Genomic DNA, 15,426 nt, shown 5'->3' with positions numbered 1-15,426 from the left:
ATTCATAAATATATGGTTTGAGTTGTCGTTATTTTTTAAATTAATGCCGAACATTTAATTAGTGCGTTTCGTATTGTTATGGGTTACAGTTGTGTGCAACCACGAGTGACAATTCCGATCGACGCAATCCATGTGCTCGTTACAAATTGTTGTATTGTTTTCGAACAAAATTTGCAAATAGAAAAAAAAAGGTTATCGCTGAGAGCACTGTTTATCGATTGGGCGGTAGGCGGTTACCGGGACTATTGGGTCGGCTCGACGCATGAGCAGATCCGACCAACTCCTTTCCCAACAAACAAGAGTGACACTGCAGCTGAAAATTCGGAAAGGAATCCTTCAGGAGTGAGGATGTGAAGGAGTGGGAAGATGGATCGGCGAAGAGGGCGGGTTTGCTGTAAACATGTGACAATCACGCAATGCTTGTATACAATATTCGTTCGAATTTGAATAGTGAATTGTGGGCGTTCGATTGTTTAGAATCATGGGTAACCTACAAGGAAGTGAGGGTAAACAACCGAAGACCGGCAAGAGTCCAGGTAAGGGAAAGAATTTGATAAAGAATTTGGGCAACAAAAAAGGGACAGGTAAAGACGTTCAGACTAAATCTATCTTGCGGAAGAAATCACCCTCGCAATGCTCGACCGTCACGAAGAGTCTCCAGGAGTCGATGGACGATCTGGTGACGGAGACACCGGGAACCGAGAAGGACTCGACCGACTTGGATCAGACGACGAAGAGGTCTGCCGTAGCGGAACCAGAGAGGGTCTCCAACCGCAGCGGGTCGAGGTCGTCGAACCTCGACAACTCGCTCAGACAACAAAACAAAGCAAACGTTACCAAACAGCCGGCCAAACCGACCCAGCTAACCACCGAGAATGGTCTCCTCTCCGTCGCCAAGAAGAAGGAGATCAGCCCGCCGAGCAAGGAGTCCAGTTCCGAATCGGTATTCACGGATCCCCTAACACCTGGAGGATTCGCTGCAGAGCTGAACGCCGCTTATTATTCGGAGGAGAGTGTCACAGCCACGCCGGACGACGTCAGGTCCTCGGATGTGGTCTTGCATGTCGAGTCGAAATCACGCAGGAACGAGTCTCGACTGGAGAAGCTGAGTGTGTCGAAGATAAGCCGGGTGAGCCTGGACGATCGTTCCAGTGAGGACCTCAACACTGTGTTTCTCGTGGCTGATACGATGCCGGACGCTTGTGCCGACAACGGTGCTCATTCGATGGACTCGGGGCTTGGGTCACGGTTGCCGACGCAGATATTCAACGGCGATGAAAGTGTCAAACAACAACAACAGCAGCAGCAGCAGCAACAACAGCAGGAAGTTAACGATAGCGGTGTACTAATGGAGAGCGGGAAGTTCTTCATAGGTAGTCCTACCAAGGATGACAGTGGTGTCGACGATAATGAGTGTGATTTCAAATTGAAAGGATCTACTCCTGTGACTTCGTTTACGTTGTCCAGGCACAGGAAAGTGGAGATACCACCTTCGAAACCCTCAGATGCCACAGGTATGTGTGAAAAATATGCTTCAACGTTGTATTGTTCATTTGACTACAGTGATTATAACTGTCAAATGATTTTTCATGTAAAAAGGCTTATCGTATTATTGATTTTTTTGCAATGCATATAATATGTACATATATAAAAGTTGCAATTCAAGTATCATTTATAAATAATTCTTGAAGAATCTTAAATATCATATACATATACTGACAGTGGTGTCACCCCAATTTTGGAACATTTTTTTCTCAATTTATATATATGTATGTATACATATATACATATAATTTTTTTTCGTCTAAGGCATGCATATGTGAAAATTATAATTTTAATTAAAATAAATATAAATTTCAATTTTTACGTACGTAATACATAGTGACTTCGATGAATTTTTTTCTTATATATTACTTGAATGTTATAATTAAAGCCCGGACCCAGAGCGCGCCGTTCATTGTTCAAATGTTGTAAATGCATTGTTAAGAGGGCTGTACACCCGAAACCTTAATTTTGTTACCGTTCCTTTCTTCGATATATATATTGAGTGAATGCGACAATATATATCAATATATATATTGAGTGAATGCGACAGTTGCGCTTCGACCAGATAAAACGTGTTTTAAATTGACAAAATCGAGGTTTCGTATTCTACTATTTTCTCCTCCAAAACTCGACCAATTTTTAAAAAAATTTCATCATCGGTATGAGAAAGATATTTTCTGTGCATCTATCGGCGTATTTTTTTTTAAATCGACCGTTAAATAACCACGCTAGACTCTTTTCGTGGGTGTAAAAAAGAGGCGATTTTATAGATGTTTGGCGGCTCCTAGCTCATATAAAAATAATTAATAAAAAAAAAAAAAAACGATAGATGCACCCCAATGGTGGATATCCATAGCATATTAAAAAATAATTTCTCTAGTGCCATAATTGAGGTAGGGAGAAGTATAGTACGTTTGTATGGACAATGCGCTGCTGTCCAGCCCTCTTAAAGGTTTGTCGAACCTTTTTTACAAAGCATTTACAACAATTGAACAATGAGCGGCGCGCTTTGGGTCCGTTCTCTAGTTATAATCAGAGATAGGCGCGAAAATGCACTGAATCGGGATCCTATTGTTAATTTCTATTGTTAACCTTGTTTTTGCTTTCTAGAGAGCAAAAAAATGCAAAATAATATTGCAGTAATGCAAAATAATATTTATATAAATGTTAAAATGCTTAAATTAAGAACGCATAGCAGTTGTTACGGTAACGAAACTTTAACACATACATATATTTACTATAAAAACAATAACAAATACATATATGTATGTAAACAAAAACAATAAACTTTAACAAATACATATACATACATATGTAAACAAAAACAATTTTTAAGCCAAAGTTTTTTTTTATTATATATGTATGTACATACCAGTGGCGTGCGGTCAAATTCTCCCTGTTTTCGTCGCACAGCCTTACTTACATGTGTGCGAGCAGGACACAAGAGGGTGTGGTATGACGTGACAGCATCCTCTTGTATCCTACTCGCGCAAATGTAAATAAAGCTGCGCGATAGAAACAGATAAATTTCCACCGCACGCCACTGGTACATACATATATTATATGTATATATTATATGTGGCGTGCTGTGGAATTCTCCCTGTTTTTGTCGCACAGCCTTACTTAGATGTGTGCGAGCAGGATACAAGGGGACTAGGTGACGTAATAGCGAGTCCCCTTGTATCCTGCTCGCGCACACGTACATAAGTAAGGCTGTGCGACGAAAACAGTGAGATATCCGCACCACGCCACTGATATATATGTATACAAAAAATTTTATGTTATTTAAAAACATTTAATGTATTTAAACGTTAAATAGATACAGGCATTATTTAATTTTTTTTTTATACACAAGTGAATAAAATTTTCATCAATAGCAGACTATTGTACTAGTGATTAATGAAATATAAATAACGAGACATGTGATGTAATTAAATAGTTGATCGAAATATTTGTATTGACTGGTGTAAATAAATAATAAAAAAATAGGACGCATAATATTATCTGTGATAACGAATGAAGAGCGGTCGGATTTGTACGTCCTTTTTCCGCATTTTAATAATGAATTTTTACCTAATCTTATCATACTGCTTGTGTGCATTGTTTAGATGAATTTGGGCTTTTATTGTTAGCATATATGAATAATTAAAGCGTTTACTTCACAGGCCACCAAGCATAGCGAAATGCGTGGGATTTCGAGTACCAACTTTTAATTAATACGAAAATTTCAATATAATTCCTGTACAATAAATTCTTATTCGTTAATTCTTTTTGATACTTCCGTTCCAGATTTTATTGTCAGTTGCATTGTATTTTGCAATCTTAATTATATCCGATTGGCTGAATGTTTACTTTAAATTAACCCCATTGTGCGATCCAGTATCAAACGTATGTCAGTCAGTCTGAAGTCATTTTTAGTGGATTTAAAATAAAAATAATTTAAGAAAATTAGTGAATTGTTGCCAATTCCCTATATTAAAGTCAATGATACACAGTTGTTTCTAGTTCCGGGTTGACACGATACAAATGCACTCGTACCAAGTTCGTTTAGTTGGTCACTCGGACTACTCGTTGGCTACTATTGTGAAGTGGCAACGTGCACTCGTATCGTGTCAACCCGGTATAAAGGATTACGATTTATATGCACGTGTGATTGCTTTCCTTAGTAAAACTTATGTGCTCTGAAAAGAAGCAACATATATTTTCTTTAAATGTAATTTTCGCCAAAATTCAATTGTAATGAAAATTTAAGAAGTGAAGAAAATTAACAACAAAAAAAACAACAATCAGACGCAACGGTACCGTGTAATTTTGGCGGTGTTTACTTGAATTCACTATTTTATGAATCGTCTTGAAGACCGTCTGTTTCAAGATTGTAACAATGTTGAACATTTCCTCAATAATAATTCAAGATAAACTGTTCGAATCGTTTCGAACAGTTGTATTATAGGCTTTTATATATTTTTTTTCCAGCGATTTGGTACAACGATTTCGTTCGGCAAAAACCAAGAGTCCATGACGACTTTTGTTATCGTCTGTTAAATTTAACATAGTATCTATGGAAAGATACATATGTACATACTTGCACACGTACATAAGAAGAGATAAGTTCGAAAGTGTATTGAATTTGCATTCATAGAGCTTTAATTGACCGTAAAATTCAATAAAAAGATTGCTGAATAGATGATATTATACTATGTAGTATGCTTGAATAGATTTTCACTGGTTATTTTTTTAATTGTAATACATACATATATGTGTGTGTATAACTACTTATGTACATACATACATATGTACATACTTGTAACCACAGAAAAGATTGACGCGCAGAAGAATTGGTTACAGTGACGCTGTGGTTTCTTATGTATGATTTTTTATATGGATAAAAACGCCATTATAGGTTGATTTGAATTTATTTCTAAATTATAAATTAAAATGTGAAGATATTTTATATTAAAATTGAATCTATTGGATATATTGTGACTATTTTTAAGAAAGGTTCAGTTTATTCAGTAGTAATATAATGTATTATGTAAATGTTAGCTTTTGCTTAACCCTTTGACTGCTACAACAACGATAAATCGTTGTTTTGAAATCGGCGAAGATTGCTACGACGATCGTTGTTGACGTCATTAATTGTCGTATTTCAATACTTTCTTTGAGCCACCAGCGCATCAGTGGCACGAAACATTTTTTTTATATACGTATTTATATTTATTTTTCAATCAAGCTTTATAAATATTTATCAATTTTTTAAATAAAAGCTCTTCAATTTCGGGTTCATCATCAAAGTAAATTTCGGGTTCGTTGTCAATGTCATATAAGGAGTTATTACTTGGGAATTGATTATTGTCGATAAATTCATTTTCAGAATCAGTAGAGCTGCTGATTTGTCGAGTTCCTCGGCGAGGAGCTATTATTTCGCTTTCATCACTTTCACTGTCCGATATCATTTTGCAGAGTTAAAATAAACGGCAAAAAACAATAGAAATCCGCTTTCAATTATATAGGTCACGAGACGTCACGAATTCATGCAATCAATCAAATGCAACTGAAATGCATACAAAATGTTTATGATACATGTTGAAAAATTATTTGATTATTAGAAACTTCGCATCCTTGTGTGTCTCGCTCACACGTACACAATTAAAACCAAGAAAGAAAGAGAGAGAGACCGCTACCTGTTTCGAATATATCGCATGTTGTAAGGATACATCGATATCTAAAAATAGATTATTGAAAAGAATAAAGCCTCGGAAAACAATCGTCAAAACTTATTTAGTGTATATATGTAGGTATCTCTTTCGCACGCACGCATGTAAAAGCAAGACAGAAAAAGAGAGCACGAGTCCACGACTGCTTCTTAAAAATGTATATAAAGTATTATAAAAATTACGACTGTTCGGCGAAGTAAGTATGTAAAAAAAAATATTATATTTATTTTTTTTCAAAATAATTACAAATGTTAGCATTTTTCGCTTGGACATTGAAAAACCTCGTAGCAGCCAAAGGGTTAAAAAGCTTTGATCTAGTTGATTTATGTAGTATGTAGTAACATTTGAAGTTGATTTTGTGATTCGTTGTTTCAGACGATGGTCGAGATCACAGACGTCACTCTTCTATGAGCGATTCTCCCGTCATCGGCGATTCTAATGTTCTCAGAAAAGTAGCATCACTCACATTGGATAGGGCAACTTTGGAATCAAAAGTCTCCAAGCCGAAATTTGTGCCCGAAAAGTTGGACTTTCAAATTTATGAAAAATTCGAAGGTAAACAAATTTATAAATGTTTTTTTTTAACGTTTCAGCGCATTTTTCAAATTTGTATACGAATGTAAAATGCTCTTGACATGCATTATACGTCTTTTTTTTTCCACTGCATTTATTACGATGGTCGGACTTGACTGCGTCACGGCGGTTAGCGATGCATGTCAGTCAAAAGGTTTAATGAGAGGCAGTTCCTGTTTTCGCTTATTCACAATAAAAGCTTAAAAATATATACATTGGTGTATATGTAGATGTGACAACTGTTTGTCGTTATATCAGCGAGTGTTTAACATTAAGTTTTATTCAAATTCAACACTCAAGTTTTATATGGAGCATTTTGTATTTACCCGATGAAAGACGCCTATTGTGTGGAGGAGACAGATAGCGAGTGCTACTTACTACTGATATTATATACATATGTACATATGTACACTATTGTTTCTTCAGAGATATCCGTAGTAAGTTGTTAATTGATAAAATAAATAATTTTATGACGTTAAAACTATTTTGGTTATTCGATTTATGGTATATCGTATTGTTTTGTTTTGAATAAATTTCGCTATTCGTTCAGTTCAGTGGTGTAGTAATTTAATGTTGGAAATCTGTAATAGACTTTTTACACATGTACATACATAAGAAAATGTTGATCGATTTGAAATAACATTTTAGAAAAATATTGGTTGTAATAATGTGTGGGAGCTTAGCAGTTTTGTGGGTAGAATCACCAACGCTTTAGATAGGATTTATCACATTCAACAACAAACGTGTCATTATACGTATGTATATCTAGTTTGAACCAGGTGTTCTGTGTAAAAAATAATGGGTTTCAATTGGATTGTTTCAACTTAAGAAGTTGAATTATAAGTGTAAAAATCATAATTGGACTTGAGATACACAGTTGTACTCTGTGAGGTGGATTATATGCCATCTCGCTTGCCCTAACATATTACGCGATACAACCATATATACAACGAAAGCATTTAAATTGCAATTACCGCTTTAGTTAGTACGTTTAGATTAAAAAAAAAATATTGAGATAGAAAACCAATCCTTAAAAACGTTGTGAAATAAAAAATTTGCCAAATAAATGAAAAATAGCACAGAAAAAAAAATCCGTAAAAAAAAAATATATTTTTGACTTTTAAAATTCGCTAGACAATTAATTAGAAGTATTTTAAAGCAATGAAATATAACAATTAATAGGAAAAATATCTGACTATTGATTCCAATACTCACTTTGAGCGTAACAATCCTAAATTTTGAGTAACTGTAAAAATCGCGGATTTTTTTAAACGCTCATATCTCGTAAACGATCACCCACCAACAAAAATCAATATCATATTCGAATTCAGTGGGTTAAACTTAGTAAAGATTGGTTAGTCTCCGCTCTGGTAACTCAAAAACGTGATTTTTTGTTGCTCAGTGTTATTATACTTCAGTATGAGGTTTCATTTTGATAAATTTTCTCGTTCTTGGTTTCAGAAGTATTAATGATATTTTTATAGTATGTACATATGTACATACATACGTGCTTCTAGTTCACGACTAGTGGATTAGATTCATTAAATTATCTTCTACTAACGAATAATTTATTTCGGTTAATTTTTTGGCAATCCCTGAAGTGAATTTTACTGTCCGAGTTTAAGATAAGAAAATTAGATCGCGTAGATAAGATTAGTATCGACTTTGCACTTTCGCTTACTTCAGTGAGACCAAGCACACGCTACGTCCCTGGTGCTACCTACAACAGCGAAACTTGTAAATATTTATTGTCGCAAGTGGGCACACCAGCCACCATGCATTTCCAGTCGGATTTGTCGTTCTTCTACGGCAGACCGTCTTTAGGACTATCAGCCCACTTCGGCACGCGCGGCCTCAACTACTCAAATTTGTTTCCGTCGTTCAACAACGGTCTGAAGAGAAATATTGATTTTTCTCGAATCATCGCTGCCATTAGACTGGCTCTTCCTCGTCTGATGCCTCCTCCGACGTTGAGAGATGCCGGTATTCGAATCAAGGCGAAATTCTCCTGCGACAGTCCTCTCACCCTCTTCGTCTACTATGGAAAAGGATGCGACGTTCGAATCAAGTTCGATCTCAGGAGAGGTCTGGTCATCGTCAGCACCAGAGAGAAAAGCGTCGTCAAGTTCTCGAGACACGTTTTACCTTCGTCTATGAAAAATCTACCCGTGTGCATAGGTCAGTTTGTCATACACGTCTGTTAACACGTCAGCTGTGATTTGTCAGTGTTTGTGATTGTTATATTTTGTTGTTTGGTTTTATTTACGTACGATAATACTGGTACGTATGTGTATATCGCCAATACTTTTCTGCAAAATTAAATGGAAACTTAATTAAAGTGTCCCAAAGCATGTCGACTTATATAATATTTACGTAAGCAAACTGTCAATTCTCTGCGTTTGAATTTCTGTTGATTTTTTTCCCGCCTAAATGAAATGATCAATGACTTCGTGGTTATTTCAAAAAATTTTCTCATAAACATTTTTAAATAGTTAAAAATAATAGTTTCTGATAAAAAAAAACTGAGTTTCAAAATATATGATTCATGATTTTAAATTTTAAGTATTATAATAGCTTACAATAACCATCAAAATACTATTATATTATTCCTGAAGTAGTTTGAAATTTGTTATTTAACAATCAACTCATTTTACTATATTCTTTTATTATATCATTTTTAGTTTAATTAATACTTTAAAATGATCGAATCGTGCCGAAATTCGCCCACTTTTAAGTGTTTCTATTGTTGCAGCATGGTATTCAATTGTACGAGTCATTCGCCACCTCCTTGTGCATATATTATATGCCTTTATATAACACAAACTCGTTTTGCGGTTTTGAAGTGTACCATATTATCTCTTCTCAATGTACAGCAGATATTATCCAAAAGTTCTGCGTGTATGTGAGTAGATAGTAATGCATATGTACCATATGTATGAATGTATAAATTAAAATATCTTTTATCTACTTTATGTATATATGTATTATATCAGTTTTGTGACAGATATTACATACCACTGATCAATAATAGCATTATTTAATTACCACACTGCCATAAAATACTGCGAAATATGCTGATCAAAATGATAATCAATTATCATAATACTTGGCCGTGATAAATATCTAACAATAACGATTTGGTGTTAAGAAATATTTGTGATTATGTTTGATATGTACGTTATATTTTTTTATATAATTAATTATATTAGTTGAACACTAGAGAGTTTATATGAGTTAAAAAAATATAAATATTGTTTTTTGATAATTTATAACTTTGAAATAGCCTGTATTTAGTGTGCATTAAAGCAATCTTGTTCCACACATTAAGCACATTTGTAAGTGGGTGGTAGGCGGTCGAGGATGTATGACGAAATGCTGTATAACGCTTATTTATGCCTCTCACTAATTTAAATCTGTCGTTATTTTGCAGGACAAATGTTGGTGAATTGGTTTGTTTCTGCCTTTGCTGAAAATCATTATTTGCGAATGGTGCTCACTGGGCAGGATTTGCGTATTATTGGAACTCAGTACTGCACCCATTTGCTAGCTGCCGGAGTGCTCCGACAGATCACTGACAAAGATGCTCCTAATGAGTCCATATTTAGGGTAATAATTTTCACATGGAATTTTTTTTAATATCATAGTAACGATAGAGTTGTTGTTAATGAGAAGTTGACTGTATGTAATATTGTGCACTTATAATTTTATTCAATTACCAATATTGATTAATTGTCGAAAATCGCTTTTAACTGTATTTTAAATTATGTTCGAAAATTGTTTTCAGCCTGACTTGATGTATTATTGGGCTCACACTGAAGCCCCTATCGCTACGCCAGCAACTCCAGGTCGAATACATACTGTATCTTGGCCTCCCACACAAGATTGTAATTCAAAGTCTCCAGACCTATTGACACCAAATTCTAGAAGGAAAAAGATAAATTTACCCGTTGGCGATAACAAATTGGATCTTCAATCGGAAAGTCCGAAGAATGATAACGAAATTTTCAATTTAAGGGTTCAAAATAACGAGCAAGACATTTTAAGCAGTAACAAGAACACAGTTGAAAATCCTGTTGCCACTCAAAGAATCAAAGAATTAGAAAATGTTGTCAATAATTTATCTCGGGAACTTGAACGATATAAAACCCTAATTGAAATTCAAAGTCTTACACAAAATGCACTCAGAGATTTTGGTTCGCCCGATGTAGAAGCTAAAAATTTACTATGTAATGATTCTAATATGCATAATACAACAGATTTTAACGATAAATTTGGTAGAATTGAAAGAGCTGTTCCGTTTTTTAATAATGATATTTCTGTAAATAATGATGAACTTGATCTTGTAAATCAAGAATCAATTCGTGAAAGCGATCTCAGCAAATCTTATGATTCATGTATATCCAGTAATGAGAAGCCAAAAGTAGATGATTTGTCTCCAAATTCAATTCAAGACAGAGACAAGACTTATAGTTATAAAATTTCGCCGCTATCTATGCATGAAAAACTTTCTGAGGAACAAATCTCTTTACCTCTTAATGATAATATAAGTCCTCCTTTACCCGATCTTGACATAAATACCAATAATTTTAGATCATTATCTCCAATATCAGATGCCGATTTTCCACCGCCCCCTCCATTAATGGGAGATGCGGAATCTTCATTGAAGAACGGTTTATTTTCACCTTTTAAATCTCTTTTAAAGAAAGTCGAACCTTTAGATATTGGACCTACTAGTTTAACTCCTCCTCCGCCATCTCCGTTGACTGATAAAGCATCATCAATAACAGATGATTCACTGCCACCACCTCCCCCAGCTAATTATGTTTCAATGCCGCCGCCAACATCAACTTCTGGAGACCCCCTTCCAACCTTACTTGAATCAGAACCGTCATCTCCTGTTTCTACCATTGAGGTATCAATAAATGATGTTGTTTCAACAACTTCTGAAAATAAATCAGAGCCACCGCCCCCACCCCCTATATCAGGTATGGAAGTATTTACATCTTCTGTATCAGATGCAGGACCTCCACCTCCTCCAATGCCAGGGGCTGGACCCCCACCACCTCCAATGCCAGGAGCTGGACCGCCACCTCCTCCTATGCCTGGAATGGGACCTCCACCACCACCTTTTCCTGGTGTAGGACCTCCACCCCCTCCTATGCCCGGAATGGGACCACCACCTCCTCCTATGCCCGGAATGGGACCACCACCTCCTCCTATGCCCGGAATGGGACTACCACCAGGGTCAGGTCCTCCACCAGTCCCAGGGATGCCTCCACCACCACCATCAGGAATACCTCCCCCACCAATGCCGGGAATGGCTCCAGTTCCATTTCCAGCCCCACCGATAGGCGGATGGCAGCCTTACAAAGCTGGTGAGATATTTGCATATATTGTTAGAAATGACAGTTTATTGTTCAATCCAATGTAAAAATCACAAAAAAATCAATACTTATAGCTTTGAGAAAAGAACCAGTAAATCCGTCTGTACCAATGAAGCCTTTATATTGGACTAGAATTATAGCACCAAGTGAAATAAAAACAGTATCAACAACAGATCCTATTACACCTAAAAAGCCATTATGGCTGGTAAGTGTGGATATTTTTAAGTATTTTAACTTATACCAATATATTTTCTATTTACATATGTATAAAATTGATAAAAATTGACAACAGGAAATAGAAGAAACAGTATTGGAAAATATAAACGAATTTGCCGATTTATTTTCACGACAAGTAATTACACGAAAGCCAACAAAGAAAAAAGTAGATGACAAACCTTCCAAAATTCAGGCAGCCAAAATTTTGGATGGAAAAAGATTTCAAAATGTAGGAATTTTAGCTCAAAGCTTACATGTGGAATTTCAGGAAATTGAACATGCAATTTACAATCTTGACACTACTGTTGTGAATTTAGAGGCATTGCACCAAATATATGAAGCGGTTTGTGTTTTTTTTATACATTTAAAAATATACATATGTATTTATATATTATATTATGTTTCCTTTTTCAAATGTTGAGTTACATATATTATGTATGTTTTTGATTTTTTAAATTTTATTTATAGAAGGCAACGGAAGAAGAACTACAAAAAATTAAGGACCATTTAAAAACGTCTCCAGATATTCCGTTAGATAAACCAGAAACGTTTTTATTAGATTTATCTGATATTCAATGTTTTGCTGAAAGAATATCTTGTTTTACTTTTCAAGCAGAATTTGATGATTCGATTATGGCTATATCGAGTAAATTGGATAATATTAAAAGAACATGCGAGGTATATTTTTTCCAAACTATTGATTTAATTATATTTTTTAATTTTTTAATAAAATTTAGTTTTTTTTTTTTTAGTTTTTAATAACAAATGAGGGTTTAAAAAAACTTTTTGCTATAATTTTAACCCTTGGGAATTATATGAATGGTGGAAATAGACAAAGAGGTCAAGCTGATGGATTCGGTTTAGAAATACTGTCTAAATTGAGAGATGTAAAGGTGAGATTTTTGATGCTAGAATGACAACTATGTACATACATTTTTGATATTTATAAACCAAATTTACTTTATTTCGTTTTCAGTCTAAAGACTCTAGTGTAACTTTATTACATTTCATTGTTCGAACATATATTTCTCAATCAAAAGAAGGAATTGACACTCCGCTACCGATACCCGAGCCTGGAGACATTGGACGAGCTTCTTTCATTTTATTTGAAGAAGTCACAAGTGAACTGAATTCTTTACAAAAACAGTGGAAAAGTAATAAAAATATTAACTATACAGAGGTCATTAAACTGTAATTTATTTTAAATGCATTTTTTTTACATAATTATAGGTTGTGAGACTAAAACAAATAAAGTTATTGAAGCATCGTCGGAAGACAATTTACAACCATTCAAGGATAAAATGATGACCTTCTTAGAAACTGCTGAAAAACAATTAATCACTGAAAAAGATAATCTCTCTGAGTGCCAAATAAAGTTTATAAACACAATGGTATTTTACCAATTTTCGCCCAGGTCAGGAACATTAGAAGATTGTTCCCCCAAGGAGTTTTTTGATCCTTGGTCTCAATTTTGCAGAGATTTCAAGGATATATGGAAAAAAGAGGAACAGAGATTGATTAAAGAAAAGTAAGTAAACCTTCCTACTGGAATTTTTTAGTTATTTTTGTGCTGCATTAAAATATGTTTTTTCATTATTAGACTGAAAGAGAAAAAGAGACAACAAGAAGACAGAATTTCAAAGATTCAAAACGAACCAAAAAGAGAAGGTGGTTTGAAAGCTAGACTTCAAAAACTAGCTTCAAAGAAATCATGAGATTGATTTTGAGCAGAATAGGTTTAATTTTAGCTTATATTGCGATCTGAATTAACTATTAAATCGCTCCAAGTGGCTATGTGTTCTTGTTTAATATTATTTTACTCTTGTTGAAATAATAATCATGTTCCTTTAGTTTTAGGTAGTTCAAATTTAAATTGTATTTGTTACATGTGGAGAATTTTTAAATCACTGTTTTGTATAACATATATACTACATAAAGTATTATGTAATTATATTCTATGGATGGGTTGTGTGAATTTAAATTTTTGTGTAAGAGTTTTTGTAATCAATTTTAATTTTTTGAATTATTTTTTTTATTGTACAATTTAGTTTTTTGTAATATACAACAGTTTTCTTTTCTTATATTTATTGAAATTTCAAAGTTAACTTTTGTATGTATTTCACAGAGGTAGCAATCATGGGAATAATTTAAGAATTTTAGTAAAAATGTAAAAATGATATTGCATTGAATATGCTATTGTAAATGTCTTTTTAAATTTATTTATTTATTGTAATATTTATTAGAAATTTATTATGTGCCTTATTTATTTTTTGGGTGCTATCTACAGATATTGCACAATTTATTTTCATGATAGATATTATTTATTTCAAAAATTTAATTTAAAATATGAATTAATTCACGAATTTTGATGATATTAAATTTTAGTATTAACACTTCTATACATACATATGTATATGACGACGATATTAACTCTTTCTCTTTGTAAACTTGGTGACCTAAAAAAAAAATGTATTAAAAAATTAAATCTTTGTTTATGAAGAAAAAGTGCCAATTTTGTCTGTTTCAATATCATCACTATACAAATGTAGTAGGCCCAATTTATTTGTGTTGTGTACCTGATTTATTTATTTATTTTGTCTTTAATATTAAAATTCCAAATATATACACATGTTACATATTTATTCAGAATACGCAAATCACTGATTATGTAAACGCATTTTTTGAAACCAGTCAATAAATGATTTTTATACTTTAAAATGTATTTGATTCAACTAACATCAATACCATCAATGAAGTATCTTCAAAAGGAATCAATCTTTGCTTTCAATAAATGATGATTACTTTAAGCGATAAATGATTACAGGGCAAAAGTTTCAATGATTTCAAATTCAAGAATACGAGGTTGGTGAGATTGAAGAATGTTCTCCGGCAGCAAGAAGAAAGATTAATTTCTTCGTGGATGCTAACTAAACTGGTGTATATGATTAAATAGAGGATAGATTGAAGCAGAAATAATTTGAGAGGAAATACTAATTTTAGTGAAATTATGTATATCTTTTATGGAGCCTTAAGATTCAATACAATTATATATATACATTCATATGTAAATACATAATGCTATATTTTCTTTTATACTAAGAGAATAAAGTAGAAATTTGTCTAATTAGCCGTGATTTTAATATGACATTTAATTGTTGAGCACATACACAATAGATATATTTATGTAAAAATAAATGACATGTGTGATTAATCTGTTATATTTTTAACATTCATTATAAATATTATTTATTTATAAATTTGTCACGCATTGTGTTACTCGTGATGTCGTCCTGTCGACACAAATTTATTGAAATAAAAAATGGCTGAGGAATATAATCTGCTCCGTCCTAAGGAGCATCCCTTTCACAGTGAGTGACACATTCATTCACGACGTTGTCACACGGCCATTACACTCCTTTTATATCAATAATGGATGATCCTCGTCCAATTTGGAAATGTTCTGTTTGCGTTGGACGCGACACGGTGAAACGGTT

The 15,426-nt window shown here is 33.7% G+C and overlaps 2 protein-coding genes across 2 annotated transcripts; both read left to right on the top strand.

The window, feature by feature from the left end:
* The first annotated feature begins 60 nt into the window (after window positions 1–60).
* On the top strand, window positions 61–14,390 carry LOC143911009 (uncharacterized). Its single transcript, XM_077429711.1, has 11 exons — window positions 61–1,514; window positions 6,135–6,314; window positions 9,763–9,938; window positions 10,117–11,707; window positions 11,791–11,921; window positions 12,009–12,275; window positions 12,401–12,610; window positions 12,685–12,825; window positions 12,909–13,086; window positions 13,163–13,460; window positions 13,533–14,390. Exons 1-11 carry the CDS (start codon window positions 482–484, stop codon window positions 13,645–13,647), a joined length of 4,320 nt encoding a protein of 1,439 aa, XP_077285837.1. The 5' UTR covers window positions 61–481; the 3' UTR covers window positions 13,648–14,390.
* Window positions 8,008–9,234, top strand: LOC143911010 (uncharacterized). The gene is made up of 2 exons (XM_077429712.1): window positions 8,008–8,510; window positions 9,085–9,234. Exons 1-2 carry the CDS (start codon window positions 8,108–8,110, stop codon window positions 9,147–9,149), a joined length of 468 nt encoding a protein of 155 aa, XP_077285838.1. The 5' UTR covers window positions 8,008–8,107; the 3' UTR covers window positions 9,150–9,234.
* Window positions 14,391–15,426: the final 1,036 nt, after the last annotated feature.

The sequence above is a fragment of the Arctopsyche grandis genome, chromosome 4, assembly GCF_051622035.1.
Source record: "Arctopsyche grandis isolate Sample6627 chromosome 4, ASM5162203v2, whole genome shotgun sequence".
Lineage (NCBI taxonomy): Eukaryota > Metazoa > Arthropoda > Insecta > Trichoptera > Hydropsychidae > Arctopsyche > Arctopsyche grandis.
The sequence above is the reverse complement of the archived record's forward strand: the minus strand, read 5'-3'. Positions and strand labels throughout refer to the sequence as shown.